At 39.9% G+C, this 16,864-nt stretch overlaps 1 protein-coding gene across 3 annotated transcripts in view; it reads right to left on the bottom strand.

Annotated features, from left to right (window-relative positions):
- The window catches only part of APP (amyloid beta precursor protein), a 201,090-nt gene that overhangs the window by 69,095 nt on the left and 115,131 nt on the right, over positions 1–16,864 (bottom strand). For all 3 annotated transcript variants that reach the window (XM_089512151.1, XM_089512152.1, XM_089512153.1), the window contains exons 4-5: positions 11,283–11,395; positions 6,276–6,469 (exon numbers count right to left, since the gene is read on the bottom strand). In XM_089512151.1, coding sequence (XP_089368277.1) covers positions 6,276–6,469; positions 11,283–11,395 — 307 coding nt within the window. The remainder of the gene's footprint in view (positions 1–6,275; positions 6,470–11,282; positions 11,396–16,864) is intronic.

Raw genomic sequence — 16,864 nt, 5'->3', positions numbered from 1 at the left:
CCCCTTTCCTCCCCTACACAAATTAACTAGCAAGTCCTTTTTTTACTACTTCTCATTGAACACAACTAGAAATCCAAAACTATCCTAAACATAATCACTGCGTTTATTCTCAATATTTATGACTACCTTTTAATTGAATTAAATTTACAATGGAAAGAAACAAAAACCTTGTCTCCAAGTTGTGGGGTGACAAAGTACAATTAACATTAACAGAATAAAACAAATGTCAACTAAATGGTCCTAGTGGAGCAAAAGAGGAAGACTATCAGAAAACAAAGACAGTGCACGTTTACTTCTGAGAAGGCATATCAAAGCTATGTTTGATAAATTTAGATTTATATTTATTAATTCTTAAAATCAAGCATGAAGTTTGAAAAGAAATTATTTGTTTATGTGCTATCAGCCCAGCTCCTTAGACTTTGTACAGGATTATAAACTTACAATACAGCAGAGACTACAGAAGCCACAATCATAAGACACACAGGGTCTAAAATCTTATTTTGTTGTTGTGTGACTTCAAGTCATTTTCAAACCATGATGCCTTAAGATGCAATATTGTGCGGTTTTCTTAGAAAGATCTATCCAGATCAAAGTTTGCCATGGCCTTTTTCTGAGGCTGAAAGAGTGTGATTTACCCAAGGTCACTCAGTGGGTTTCCATGGCAGAGCAGAAATGTGAAAATTTGAATCCTGATCTGTCAGATTCCTTTTCAACACTCAAACCACTATACCATGCTGGTTTAGAATCTGATCTAGCAGTCCTAAATATTGAGAAGAATCGGCCCTAAATTTAGTGCTGGCGATATGAAATATATTAAAAATCACACAATGAAGAATGTACAGAAAGAATAGCAATAGCAAGTACATTTCTATACTGCTTTTCAGTGCACTTAAGCACACCCTAAGCAGTTTACAATGTGTAAGTTAATTGTCCCCAACAAGCTGGGTACTTATTTTAGTGACCTTGGAAGGATGCAAGCCTGAATTGAGCTTGAGCACTTGGGTGGGATGGTTTGTGAGTGAGTGGTTGCAGTAGAGGCATTTAACCACTGTACCACCAGGGTTCCTATGCACCTTGAGAGTCACACAAAGCCTTTGACCAAACTGGGATCTCAGTCAGAAAATTTAGTCAACCCTTTCCTCAGCACTCTCTTCCAAAGTAATGGCAGCTCTAAGAAATTCAGAGGTAATTACTTTGGTGTCACAGAATTTTATGTCACAGAATGGATGCACAAGAAGCTCACAAAGATACAAGTGGAGTCAGGTTTTATATTCAATGCACAGAAAACACATTCACATAGAAACATCCTCCTAAACTTGGTAGTAAGATAATTTGTAGCTTTATTTAGATTCAAGACTCATATGAATAATGGAAAGGAATAGCCATTCCTGTGGGACCAGTCCCCTAAACAGCTTGCCTGCCATTCAGACTGTAGATCTTCCTCCACATTTAAGGGCAGAAATGAGAAACTCTGAAAGAAGAGAGGGTAGCATTAGTTCCCTCCAGGAAACACTGGTGGGCCATACCCTGCTACACCTACTCCCGGAAAAAACATTTCAAAATGTTGCCCCCAAATGCATAGTTTATTATACACAAAGGCAAAACCAAGGTTTGCTTTTTAGAATTTATATTTCTTTTGAATATTTTCAAGCCATAGGTGGTTGAATCCATGGATAAAAAATCTGTGGATATGAACAGAACTCACGTCTTGTTCCAAAAAACGAGGCATCTCTAGGGCCAACACTGTTCCAGGCTGAGACCAAAATATGGTGGAAATGCCCTCTACATCCCCCAGAGAACATTTAGGGGCATTCTGAATCAGTTTCTTTTTTAAAAAAACTTTAATCACCAGGGAACTATGAAGGCCCTAAAAATGATCCCAGGAGGTTGCAAGTAGACCATGACTACATTTTGCAAACTCGTTTTGGATGAAGGTCCAAAAGTGAGATGACACTATGTGGGTAAGCTTTCATGTGTTCCCTGCTGTTAATTTTTCCTTTGAGTTTTTTAAAACAGCCAGAAACACCATGTTGCAGCTTTAGAGACCAAGCTTTCAATTTGCTGAACTTCAAAACCATCTGGGCACCAGCTTCTCTCACAGCTGACTGTGAAGCAAAGCAAAACTGGAAGTGAGTTAAAGGTGCTAAAAGGAGTTACTGGACAACAAGGCTATTGTTTTGAACTATGTCAGTCACACTTATCTTCCACTCTGAGGTGTTCCACCCAGCCTAGACATCAGACATAGTGATTCAACACATGGTAGCTGTAGCATGGTATTTTTGGTAGGATCTGCTGTACAGCAACACAGTTGCTGCTTTCCTTTCTGGTATTTATTTTTGAAGGGAGGGGGTCTTTCTTTCCAGGACAGAAAGGGGTCACTCTCCCTCCAATTGGTAGGCTCTTACTGTAGTAGGTTCATTATTTTATTTTTATTATGTTTTAATTGTGTTTCAAGTAGTTTTAACTTTGTGCTTTTAACTTTCTTGCTATTTACTCTTTTTTAAAAAAAATGTAAAAATATTCTGTGTCAGCTGCTTCCTGTTTTTAACTGGATGTAAGTCACCTTGGGTCCTGAATATAAATAAATAAACTGTCCAGCTTTTACAGCCATGCATACAAATTGGAAATACTATGGCATGGATGGTTCTAACTTGGTATGTAATGATGTATCTTTACATATATCATTACATGAGGAACCTGTAATGACAAAATCTTGAAGATCTTACTTAGTTTCTTCATAGCTGCCTTCCAAGACCTAGGCCCGATACAGACGGGCAGAAAGGAGTGCCGAGATGCCATCCTTTTCTGCCCCAAGTAGAGGCTGCAGCAACCAAATGCTCCTGGTGGGTTCTTTTTAGGGCCTACACGCGGCGCCATTCACACCCTCGCGTGCAACTGTGACATTGTGCGGTGCTGCGCTGTTTTGGAGGTGGTGCCACACGTACGTCATCATGGCGGCCCCCATGTGGATGGGGGTGTGCCATGATGGTGTCGGAGGTGCACGGTTGGGCTCGGGAATGTGCGGAGATCCACATTCCTGAGCCCTAAAATCAGTGCCATGACAGCGCTTTTTGCCTGTCTGTATTGGGCCTTAATCTTCTTCTGAATTCTTGACTAGAGTAATGATTTTAATTAATGACTCTATTAGGATATAATATAGGAAACATTTTAGCTATTTCCTTATTTTGATCACCCAAGTTATGTAAATCATTTGTGGTCATCATTTTTCTTCTGCTTTTTTGTTTTGATTTTTAACATTATGTCCTTGCCTATTCAATTTCTTCCTTAAATTTGAGCAGTAGTTGTTCTGAATCATTCTTACTCTCTGCTAGCCAAATGCTATCATCTGCACATCTAAAACTGCTGATGTTCCTTCCTCCAGTTCTTACACCTCCTTCTACTAATCTGTATGTTCTGCATTAGCACTCCACATTCGCGGCTTTTGACACTCATAATTTTTATTATTCGCAAGGTCAAGGCTGCTGTGCACGCACATTCCTCCTCCTTCCTCTCAGGGTTTTCTCCTAGGAGGAAAAAGCCCAAGAGGGAGAAATTGAGAAGGGTGTGCACGCCAACCCTGCCCCTTTTCTGGTCGGCTCACTGCCTTCCCCCGGCACCCATCCACCCAGGAAAGGGGAGGGGATGGATCCATCCCTCCAAGCCCTTTAGCCAAATGGTTGGCTGCCTGCCTTGCCCAGACACCCATTCATCCAGGAAACGGGTTTGGAGGAATGGATCCATCCCCCCCTCCCAGCCCTTTTGTCAGGTGGATGGGTTCCTGGGCAAGGCAGGCAAGCCATCTGCCTGAAAAAGAGGTAGATCCATCCCTCCTCCCAGCCCTTTTCCTGGGCAGATGGGTGCTTGGACAAGGCAGGCAGCCATCCACCTGGGAAAGGGACGAGCCATTTAAAGGAACATGAGAGCAGAGGAAGAAAAGGAGCATGTGCACCTGCTCCTCTTCCCCTGCCCACCCCTCCCTTTAACTGGCTTCCGCATGGGGGTGAGAGGGAATTATTTGTGGTTTTTCACATTCGCAAGGATCTTGGGCCCTATACTGTATGCCAATCCAAACTGAAGTAGGTGTACAGTGTAAGACTAATTAAATCTGTTTGCCCATGCATCTGGGATCACCATGCATCTGGCATCACACTATCACATAAATTGACAGTCTAAAGTAAGATGTTAAGTGTTTGGAAAAGTTACTTTTTTGACTACAGTACCCAGAATTCTCCAGCCATCATGGATTAGGATAACAAGATAATATATAATGACAAACGAGAGCTTTGGGATTTAAGTTGCATGTCTCAATTTTCCTGGCACTGACTCTGAAAGCAAAAAGGGATAAGTATAGCAACACTAACTATGTGTAATTAACTTTGTAGCCTATGAAATTACCAAGAGTGGTCTATAAATGGATTAGACCAGTATCCCAAATAGTGAGAGGACTGTGTGTCTCCCAACTAAATCAACTTGTCTGAACTTCAAACCTCTTCTGAAAATGAGCACAGTATTTCACCTTTTTACTGGATGCCCTCCAAACATAAGAAAAAGCTTCCACTAACATCATACAAATAAGAAAGACGTTTTCTTCCCTTCTCCTTCTAAGAATTTAAGTTTTGGGAAGTGACAATGAAACTCATCCTCTAAGCACCTTCCATGCCATTGCTATAAAAACTGAATACAGGCTTACAATTTCTCATCTCTTTCTTGCCTTGTTTGAGAGACTGTATATAAATGAAGGAGACTGAGGTATGTACAATAGCAGTTGACTACTCTTCTGTATTCTGTCAAACGAGATACAAGATTAGAATAGCTGTAACTAACTGAACTAACTGGCCTAGCTGAATAAATGCCATGTGGCCGGAGAGCCTCCTGTTCTGTCTCTCTCCTCCCACACCTAGCATTATATATACAAATTTTCTTCTCCCATCTCTCCTCCTTCTGCATGGCTGAAGATATGAAGCTTCAGTTTTTCACTAACATTACTGAGACACTCCAGGATCAAACACTACTTTCAACTTGGCTTGTCCAGACATGTTGTTGCTTTATTTTTATTAATTTCTGACTTAGAGCAACCCCATCACAGAGTATTCTTGGCAGAATTTTTTTTGGGGTGGGGGGGGCTGTCCTTGCCTTCCTCTGAAGCTGAGAGTGTGTGACTTGCCCAAAGGTAATTCACTGGGTTTCCATGGCAGAGCAGGGATTTGAACCCTGCTCTCCCAATGTCCAAGTCCAACAGTCATGCCACTACACGACTCTGGCTCTCTTGCTCAGACAAATCACATTTTGAACTAACAGCAGTTTGCCATATGTGGATAACAAATTGCAGGTCCTTGAAAATGGAAGCAGATTCTTTTAAGCTGATAATGGTGACTGGAGAAAGGAAACATTCTGGGGGCTCATACACACAGCATAGTTTAAGGTCACATTTGAACTTGGTCACCCACCGCAGTTTTTCACAATTCCGCTTAATTTAATCCAAGATGCCGTTTTCACCATAATTCTTTCCAGTTGCTGTGAGTTGAATAGCTCTATTAATTTTCACACTCCCAGAGACGTTTCACAGACCACAGCTTGGGAGAAAATACTTTCATGTGCTACAAATCCCAGAATCCTAGAAGCCATGATGGCAAGGGAATTCTAGGAACTGTGGTCCCAAAAATAATTTTTCTAAGCTCTGGGGTTGCCAGTGCTGGAATTCTAACACATTTCCTTCTTAATACCCTGCTCTAATGCAACTTCTCATTATCACTTACATCAGCACTACCCAAGTTGGGGATCTCTGGATGAATATTGGTCCCTAAGCCATTGATAACTAGTTCCTGACAAGTGTACATGAAAGAAAGAAAGAAAGAAAGAAAGAAAGAAAGAAAGATCATTATGTCCACTATAACAGGCCATTTTTAGAATATTTCTACGTATTGGCAAAAATCCCCATAAACTTCAGCAGATGAATTTACCACATACTAGTCTTTTCAAATTACTCCTTGCTGCTCAGTTTGGAATTCAATTTGTTTCATCATGTTGGCTAGGCATGTAACTCATGAATGGTCACAAAAATAAAGAAAACAATGCACATATTTTTTTACTGATTATAATCACTGCAATAATTATAATGGGTTTTAATGCTTCAAGGTACCTTAATACATCTGTGGAGACATCAGGAAAAAACATTTCACTTTTACCAATTTTACATCTTCCATAGAAGAAGATATGTGAAAATTAAAATTTCAGACATCCAGTGAACTGTTTGATGGGAGGTGTAGCAGTCTTACCTGCCATCTGCATAGTCTGCATCTGCACCGCCCCACCAAACATCAGAGTCATCTTCTTCGGCCTCAGCTGAATCAACATTGTCACTCTCATCTGCTACTGGGCAACAAACAAACTCCACACCACGAAACTTGTCAATTCCACAGGGGAGCAGCATACCGTAGTCATGTAGATTCATACCCTTTTCACTACAGGACTAAAAACACAGAGAAAAAAGTATTAATAAATACAGCTGCACAATCAAAAAACTATATAAAAGGATTTACAGCTGACTGAATTGGAGATCTAAAATGTAGAGCAGCTAGTAGGGGCACTGGAAGGATTTCTATAATGTGATAGCTTTATGTAGTGGTATCACCTGAGAAAAATACACAACATAACCATATGGCTAATATGACGACAAGTAGCACAACATGTGGTCTGTATTTAGATCTAATATTAAAGAATGATATATTGTTAAAAGTACAAGAGCACCTTCTTGCTGCCTTTCCTCACTAGGATTCTGCACAGTTTTAACATGAAATACAGAGCAATTTAAATGCCATCCAGATTTAAAGATTAAGGTTAATGTTAACCACAGCTTGGAAAAGTTATCATTTTGAACTACTTCCTAGCAGCCCCTGACCAGGATGATCAAAGGCCATGCAGAATAAGTCAATGTGTACTGGTTCTTAAGGTCAAACCTAAATGATATAATTTCTTTCAGAAACCAAACAGAAGAATGGCCTCCATGCCATTTTGCCTAGTAAAAATTCCCCACCTGTACAGTAGTTTTTCTTCCTTGGCCAATAATAGCTTCCCAAGAGGAGGGAGCAGTCCTCACTATGAAAATATCACCACAGTATATGCAGACTACTATTTGTTGTTAAATTAAAGATATATTGTTAAAGCTAAGTGTTTGCCCCAACTAGAATAGACCCAACAGGACTTCCACGTTTATTGATTAACAAGTCTCAAAAACAGAATTTTCTTGTTCCCAGAGAATTTGGAAACAGAACAAGATTTGTAAAACCTCTGTGTTGCACGGTGCACAATTCATATTATAATCAAGGATCTGCTTTATGTAGTGTCAACAAATGGTCTCCAAACAGACATGAAAAGGGCTTCACCATCCAAACTTTTAGAAAATGTCTAACAGAACCAAAGTGGAGACAGGGCTCAAACATTCTGGTCAAGAACAGAGAGTAAATCAAAAGCTGAAGGAATTAATTCACTAAGATTATCACCAGACCAGATGAGAGAACAAAAGCAAATTAAAAAAAACCTGTTCATTACAAAAAATTAATTAAGATTATGAAAAAAAAGTGTTTCTGTCATGACAAGTTTACTGATATATTTTTAATTGTCTGAAACCTACCATGAACAAATGCAGGGCAGAGCACACTGGAAAGTTCTCTGAACAACATGTAATTAAAATGTCTAGGCAACACAGGCACAAAAATGAAGGCAGTACTACAAAGGAACTAAAAAAAAAGATGTCAGAAAGAGGCAAGGACACACATCCAGATGGTGTGGAGAGAACTGACAGGACAAATAACTGGTACACTACACACTCATTTTTTCAGTAAGTTGCACAACAGGATAAACAAAATAAAATATATGTGTGGGTGTACTATACAATGCATAACTTTTAGAATTTTTTACAAGTGAGTGTTAGATGACCGAAGTCTGCATAGATTTGGATAAATTCATGGAAGACATGGATAGTAGCCACAGCTACACACATAAAAAAGACATCATCTCCTAATTTCTCCTTTTGTGTCATGTCTTTTAGATTGTAAGCCTGAGGGCAGGGAACCGTCTATTATCCCCTCTGTTGTAAACCGCTCGGATTGGGCGGTATATAAATAAAACCTATTATTATTATTATTATTTAACAGTATCTTTCTGGTTACTAAACCTTATGAAATAAAAAGTAAAAGCATGTCTCTACTAGCTCCCATACCTCCTAGTCTCCTTGTAAATTTCCTTGTGGTATCAGATTAGCAGCAGTTGTTGAAAAGCAAATGTTGCGTCATGGACTGCCATTCTAAACTAGAAATGACTATGTTTTATTGGTCCAGTGTTTCAAAAAGTATTCCAAAATCTTGAGCAAAGATTTGGAGAACCACACACAATGGATACAACACACACATACACACACGTGCATAGAGCTGCATGTGAACATATGTATATGTTATAATCATTAGAGGAAGCTCCAGTGTGAAAGGATTAGAGACTAACTTAATGGGAAATAATATAGGGGCGAAATAGATCGGTGGAAGGGGCAGCTTGAAGATGGATTGGGGCCATGGCAAACATATGCCACAGCCCCAATCCACTTTTTCCCTGGCCAAAAAAGAGCCACTCCTTTTTGGCCAGCAAAAAGCTGGCTTTTCTTGCCCTGCCACGGCCAGAAGCCAGCTTTAAGACATTCCAGTGGTGTGTGGCATATAAAAGCCACACCACTGGAGTGCCTTGAAGCTGTCCACATGTAAATGGCCAGGGTAGCTTTGGGATGTGTGCCGTATAAACGTCGTGCTCCAAAGCCACCCAGATAGTTGTGCAAAAGGACCATCTGTTTTGGCCCATACTTTGAACATAATGTTTTCTAAGCATGAAGATGCGGCATTACAGATATAATCTTGAACTATAACTCAAGAGCACTTGGAAATTGACTTGACAGAGAACCATCTAAAATATACAAATATGCCTTTAGGTATTCACTGAGAAAGAAAATAGATACATGTGAAAGGAATGAAAAACACGATGAAGAATGGTCTAGACATTTTTAGTTATTCTCTACATGATTTTTCTTTTCAGCATTTTCAATGGACACAATGAGACTAGCAACATTCACTAACAGTACAATGCTATGCATGTCTATGCATAATTAAGTCCCATTGTGTTCACTGGGGCTTGCTTTTTGGTAAGCGTGCCCAGGATTGCAGCCTACACAGTAAACAGGCACAAAGTAAGAGGGATGGGGAATAAATTTAAATCTGGGAACATCTTCTGAAGACCCTCATGATAACTGCAAATGTTTTGTCTTTATAACATATTAAAAATGGATGTTTATTTTGAAATGATTCTAGGCTACTTTATCATGGATGGAAAGGAATGAACAGCAGCAAATTTGTTAGAATCATCCTTTTTATTTTTAAAAGAAGTTGGCCACTAGAATCATCATCTCAAAGCAATGCACCGTTATTTGTTCCATTAGGTTTATAATGAGAAAGGTATCTACAATGTTCACTGAAACAATCCAATCACTCACTCAAAGAATACACCAAACCCAATCTTTGTAATTATTCTTGTTCAATATCCTGATATTTCTTCTGTCCCTCTGAATGAATCTGAAGAATGCTAAGGTACTGCACTTAGGGCAGAAAAATGAAATGCACAGATATAGGATGGGGGACATCTGGCTGAATGAAACTACATGTGAAAGGGATCTGGGAGTCCAAGTAGACCACAAGTTGAACATGAGTCAACAGTGTGATGCGGCAGCTAAAAAGGCCAATGCAATTTTAGGCTGCATCAATAAAAGTATAGTGTCTAGATCAAGAGAAGTAATAGTGCCACTGTATTCTGCTCTGGTCAGGCCCCACCTGGAATATTGTGTCCAGTTCTGGGCACCACAATTCAAAAAGGACATTGAGAAACTGGAGTGTGTCCAGAGGAGGGTGACTAAAATGGTGAAAGGTCTGGAAACCTTGCCCTATGAGGAACAACTCAGGGAGCTGGGGATGTTTAGCCTGGAGAAGAGAAGGTTAAGAGGTGATATGATAGCCCTGTTTAAATACTTGAAAGGATGTCATATTGAGGAGGGAGCAGGCTTGTTTTCTGCTGCTCTAGAGAACAGGACCCAGAACAATGGATGCAAGCTACAGGAAAAGAGATTCCACCTCAACATTAGGAAGAACTTCCTGACAGTAAGGGCTGTTCGACAGTGGAACACACTCCCTCGGAGTGTAGTGGAGTCTCCTTCCTTGGAGGTCTTTAAGCAGAGGCTAGATGGCCATCTGCTAGGGATGCTTTGATTTGGATTTCCTGCATGGCAGGGGGTTGGACTGGATGGCCCATGCGGTCTCTTCCAACTCTATGATTCTATGATTCTACTTTAAGGTTCTAGCTGGTTACACAGGTTTTTAAACTAATTTTTAAACTATTCAATCTCTTTATTGAAGCACCTATGCAATTGGAGAAGGACAATCTGGATTGTATTGATTGTAGCTAGCACGGTTGATATAATCCTGGCATTTGGAGTATTATAATAGATGACATTGTCAGAAGGATGTGGCAATATTAATCAAGGGGCATTCAGATTTATTGAAAACCTTGTGCCTTAATTTGTTAGCAGTATGCAACCATTTATAACTGTGTGGCTCTGTTAGCCCTCTCATAGATCCTCCACCTTCTGACTATTGCTTCATCCTGTGCTATCACTATCAAGGATGGCATTGCTTATTATATTTCAAATTTATTTTAATATATCTTTATGAACCACGTGAGGTTCTGCAGGACTTTGAGGTCTGTCTTGCAGGTATTGATACCAGTATGTGACTCTGAACCTTGCTGTTCAGCAATTGTTCTAATCTGATAGCTGAAGCACAAGGATGCTTATCAGTGAGATCTCAGAAGAAATATATGAAAAAATGAATAGATCTGGCTAATTTAATTCATACCTGGAAACTAAAAATGGTCTCTTCTACTTGAGGTGGTATATCCCAATAAAAATTTGTTTCAGAAATTTAGTTAATAAAAAATAATGACTATTCTTGTTGTAATTTATTTATTTGTGTACCTAAATATCAAGACATCTATGATTTTACAATATTTTTTAAAAAAGTAATAAAGATCAAAATAGTGCACCTGTGCCTGCAGAAATACAAAAAGATTTATAAATGTAATCACATGATCCCTATTTCTTCCACAAGACTTTGTTGCACTACTTTTTCATCATAATGTAAATATGAAAGTAAGTAAACCTGAAAGTAAGCTACTTAATGATATCAATGTTGCCATACCTCCTTAGCAGCTGTGTGCCAATGCAGGTGGGTTTCACATATATCCATTCTTTCTTGGTGAAGGAACTTGCATTTATCTGGCACCAGAAGAGCATCACTCACAAATTCTCCAACTGAAAGTAAAAACAAACAAACAGTGCAACATATTCATTTTATGATATTCTAAAATAGATGCTTTTTAGTGCAGTAGTTCATAAACAAACAACTTATTAAATGACATTAGAGACTTATATTAGAGAAGATTTCTTGTGTAACCAATCACACTATAATAAACAGTGATTTTTTAAAAAAATAAACAAACAAACCTTGAATGAGTAAAATACATGGTATCACTTTTTAGAGTCTGGTTTTTTTTAAAAAAACCAGCATCTGAATGGCAATAATTACCTTGCTTCTACAATGTCACTATACATATTCATTTGTGGGTGATGGTGACCCAAAGGGCTAGTATGTTAGCATTTTATACAAAAGAAGCTAGTGTTTTGGGATATCAATTCCATCCCCACCCATTTGTACAGCAAGATAACACTGCCTTAATTGATAATGGATCTGATAACTTTATTTGAAAATGGTATGAATAAAGCTGTCCTTGTGTAGCGGTTTGAACACTGGACTATGACCGAAAACCAGGGTTTGATTCCTAACTTAGGACCCATACAGACAGCCCAAAATAAAGCTGCTTCAGGTCACTTTGGAGGTATGCTGTTTAAATGATGCATGTGTCCTAAGAGTCCGGAAGCTTCTCCAAAGCTGCGCTCCAGTCCTTAGGAGTATATCATGGCTGTGGCGTGGCTTCCGGACTCTTAGGAAACATGCACCATTTAAACAGCATACCTCCAAAGTGACCTGAAGCAGCTTTATTTTGGGCTGTCTGTATGGGGCCTTAGTCATGAAACCCACTGGGTGACCTTGGGTGAGTCACACTGTTTCACACTGTTAAATCCCTCCTGTGAGCAAATCATGCCAAGAAAACTTCATGATATGTTTGCCTCAGGGTCAACATAAAACAGAAATGACTTGAAAGCACATAACAACAACAATTGTAAAAATAAACTGAATAAATTATGTGAAAGTAAATGCCTACTGATATGTCAGATATGATTTTGCCAATCATCTGTCTTGTGACTGAGCAGCTAAATGCATGCATCTTTTCACGTTATTTTTGTGGCAATGAAGGAGGTAATACATTAAGAAAATATATGGGTTTGAGTCAAAGTTTTGTTTTATGAAAAAAAAAATATTCTCATTCACAAACCAGACACTGGCTCATGAAAGCAATCATTCCTCGAACACAATTCTCCTTCCATCCACAGAAACTATCACTGGGACTAAAATAGGAAACCTGACACTATTTTAGCTGTTGTTTTTATATTTACTTCTATCCTGACTTTTCCCAGACTGGGATTCAAAATGGCTCGTAACAATTAAAAAAGATATTGTTAAAAATCCCACAGGACATAAAAGTTAAAACAAGGTTAAACAGTCGAAAAATTAAAGCCATATCAAAACATACACAATTAAACACACATGCACACCAGCACAATTAGTAGCATCCAGCACATTGTGTAAAATGGGCCTAACCTAATCTCTGCAAAGGGAGTTCCAGAGCCTGGGGGCAGCCACTGAGAAGATCCTCTCCTATTTTTCCAACAGATATATCTGTAGGGGTGGCGGGACAGAGAGAAGAGCATACCCAGCTGGTTCATAAGGGAGAATACGGTTCTTCAAACAACCTGGACCTGAGATATGCTGGACTTTAAAGGTCAAAGCCAGCACTTTGAATTCTGGCTGGAAACAAACTGGCAGCCAGTAGAACTGTTACAACAAGGGAGCTGTGTGACCCCTGTAGTTCAAGTTCAAGTTCATCTTTATTATGGTCACAGACCAGCAGAGGCAAAAAGGGAATATGGAATAAAAGAAGGTAATAATAAAAACAGGGTAAAAACCCAGTAAAATACAGGTTAAAAACAGTATACCGTCAACAGGATTCCAGATATTTGCTGTTGGAGATACAGAATAAAAAAAAGGTAATGGTAAAAACAAGGTAAACAGTATTTCTTTTTAAAATCCAGTGTGGCATAAGATTAATACTAGCCTACTGAGGAAGTCACTGCGTGACAGATTTTAACTGCAGCTACACAGAATCTGGAAACATTACTGTATATATCATATCTGGACTGGTGTCTGAAACCAGCAAGGAAGTATAGAATTGATTGGTGTATCCTTGGTGTTTATACAACAGAGGTGAGATAAGGCTGAGGTAGATCTCTCTGTAGTACAATCGGCCCTCCTTATCCACGGATTCAATATTTCAAAAAAGTATACATTCCAAAAAGCAAACATTGATTTTGCCATTTGATATAAGGGACACCATTTTGCTATGCTGTTATATTTAATGGGACTTGAGCATCCATGAATTTTGTTATCCATGGAGCATCCTGGAACCAAACCCCAGCAGATAACAAGGTCCCACTGTATGATCACTGGAGTAATATGTGCTCTGTTGTTTCTGTTTGACCAGAGTCATAAGAGCAGTTTGTCTAAGAAGGGTTCTTCTTATATCAGCCTTCAAGAAGAGCTGAGGGGGCCATGGCATTGTGCCAAAGTAAAGGCTCTCCAGTGTTTAGGTACTACTAGTTTTGCTATAAATGCCATAGGTGATGCCAAGTATCTGTCACTGACTGTAAAAGTTGGGGCGATTTCACCTGTTGTTTGATGGTTGCTTTAGCCTTTTAATATCCCATGCTGAGCAAAAGATCTGGAGAGAAACCCAGTGAAGGAATTTTAGTCATCACCATCTGTTTCCAGGTAGACTGGAATTCATTAGTCAGGGTAAGTAGTGCAGTGGGAAAGAAGGACAGTCTGAGCCAGTAGCTGAATGTGTTCACCCACACTCTGGCCTCCATTTTCATAAAGCATGACTCCAGTCTCAGAATTGCATTAGAGACACTTAGAGCTTGGAATGCTGATTTTAGGAATTTGGATTGCACAAGTTCTAATCGTGCAGAGTTGGGGAGGGGTCCCAGTTGGGATCCATAAAGCAGTTATGCAATTGATTTGGCTTCAAAGAGTTCGAGTGGTGTTGGGATAGAATAGCCTCCTCTTGTCGTAAGAAAGTTGAGGATGGCTGCTGATCTCCTCTGTGCCTTACTGGCAGTATAGTGCTTTCCTACTACTACAGTGAGCCCACGCCATATGCGGGCTCGTTATAGGTGGCTTCCAGCTTATGCGGAAGCCGCCGGGAGAATGGCGCACACACATGGCTGCATGGTGAGCACAAGCCCCATTATATTTAATGGGGCTCAAGCATACAAGCTTTTTGCCTTACGCGGGGTGGTGGTGTCTGGAATGGATCCCCTGTGTAAGGCAAGGGCGGACTCTACCAGTAATGTGAAAGATTACCCCCAGATATCTAAAGCAAGATACCTGTTCGATCTTGTGACCATCTATAATCCAGTTTCAGTTCTTGGGCCTTTTAGCAAATGCCATGATTTTAGTTTTTTTGTAGTTAAGTTCTAGCTGATCCTCTTAGCAATACTGTGCAATAGGTCTTCTTGAAATTACTGTTGCATCATCCGCATAAAGCAGAAAAGCAATATGCCTTCCCTCTAGCTTCAGAGGATGGAAATTTGTGTTGTCGAGATGACCCACTATATCACTGATGTAAAAGTTGAACAGGAGAGGAGCTAGAATGCAGCCTTGCGTGAAACCCTTTTCAGTGACAATGGCATTGGTGAGATGACCCTGGGGGTTGCATCTTACTTTGAGTGAGGTCCCTTCATGCAGCATACAAATTAGGTATAGTAATTCCCAATTATTTTTATGGCTTCTGAAAGTATTAATCTTCCTTTGGAACCTTCCCCATTTTCAGCTAGCCTACAAGGTTATTGATCTCTGCCTCAGACACCGGTGCCCACCTTGGGAGATTCTCTATATTTTGGCTTCCAGGTCTATTTTTGATGTAAGTGTCCTTAAAAAGTACTTGGAAGTGTTCCTCCCAGATGCCTGGGAGTGACAATCCACATAATAATAATAATAATAATAATAATAATAATAATAATAATAATAAATTATTTATATTTTCCCACCTCTCCCAGGTGGATTGAGGCAGGCTTACAACCCAACAATAACAATAAGATACAAGAATAAAACATATATAGTTTTTTTGTGGTTTTTTCAGGCTATGTGGCCATGTTCCAGAAAAGTTTCTTCCTGACGTTTCGCCAGCATTTGTGGCTGGCATCTTCAGAGAATGCTTTGCCTGGAAAAAGTTGGGTATATATATACTGTGTGAGCCTGGGAATGCAGGAGTGATTTGCATGTGTATTGTTCTGTGCCGATGGCCGGCCTCAGGCTGGGAGGCTAATGCAAAAGAGAATTGATGTCTGCTAATTGGTGATCATTTTCTGCTGGGAAAGCCCCTGACTCTGAATGGTTTCCTATTTGCATTTGCTCAGTCCTTATTTTGCTATTCCTCAGGACTGGTAGCCAAATTTTGTTCACTTTAAGGGTTCTTCTTTCCGGTTGAAATTGTCCAGGTGTTTGTGGATTTCAATGGCTTTCGGCCATTGAAATGGCTTCCAGCCAATGGATGCTGGCCATAAAAGCCTTCGACTTTACATAAAACATATAATTTTCAAGCATTAAAACAGTTAAAAACAGTACAGTCAAACAATTATAAGATATAATATTCTGACCTGATTAAAAGAGTGAATGATGTCTTTATAGAAGATTGGGTGAATAGGCTTGCTGGAAGAGATCCGTCTTAACTGCCCTCTTGAAACCCTCCAAGGAAGTAATAAGATGGATCTCTTCCAGGAGGTTGTTCCATAGTTTAGGAGCCACTGAAGTAAAGATTCTCTGAGAAGTTGAAACCAGTCTGGTTGGATGTACTTCCAACAGATTTTTCCCGGATGTTCTGAGAGTGCGGGGTGGATTATACAGGGAGAGGCGTTCCTTTAAGTAACTCGGGCCCGAGCCATGTAAGGCTTTATAGGTGATAACCAACACCATGTATTGTGCCTGGAAGCTAATAGGTAGTCAATGAAGATCTTTCAAGTTAGATGTTATATGGTCAAATTTCGAAGAACTAGTGACCAATCTGACTGCCGCTTCCGAACTTGGTACAAGGGTAGCCCCATGTAGAGCACATTACAGAAACCAGGGCGAGAAATTACCAGTGCATGTACCACTGCTTCGAGGTCCTTTTGGTCCAGGTAGGGACGCAGTTGGCGTATCAACCAAAGCTGGTACCAAGCACTCCTGGCTGTCACATCTACTTGAGATGACAATTGTAGCGATGAGTCCAGGAGTACTTCCAAACTGCCAACTTCATCCTTTAGGGGAAGTGTGACCCCGTCCAGGACAGATTGACTAATTTCCTTCCCAAGACCTAGGAACCTATCGCTAGTACCTCCGTTTTCTCTGGATTCAACCTGAGTTTGTTTTCCCTCATCCAGCCCATTACTGACCCTAGACAGGCATCCAGAGGAAAGATGCCGTCCCTAGTCACTGCAGCAGTCGGAGACATAGAGAAATAAATCTGGGTGTCATCAGTGTACTGATAACACTACACTCCATGT

Source organism: Sceloporus occidentalis, unplaced genomic scaffold (genome assembly GCF_023333645.1).
Source record: "Sceloporus occidentalis isolate IW3139 unplaced genomic scaffold, rSceOcc1.0.p SCAF_2, whole genome shotgun sequence".
NCBI classification, from domain to species: Eukaryota; Metazoa; Chordata; class Lepidosauria; order Squamata; family Phrynosomatidae; genus Sceloporus; species Sceloporus occidentalis.
Note: the sequence above shows the minus strand (reverse complement) of the source record. Positions and strands in the feature narration are given on the sequence as shown.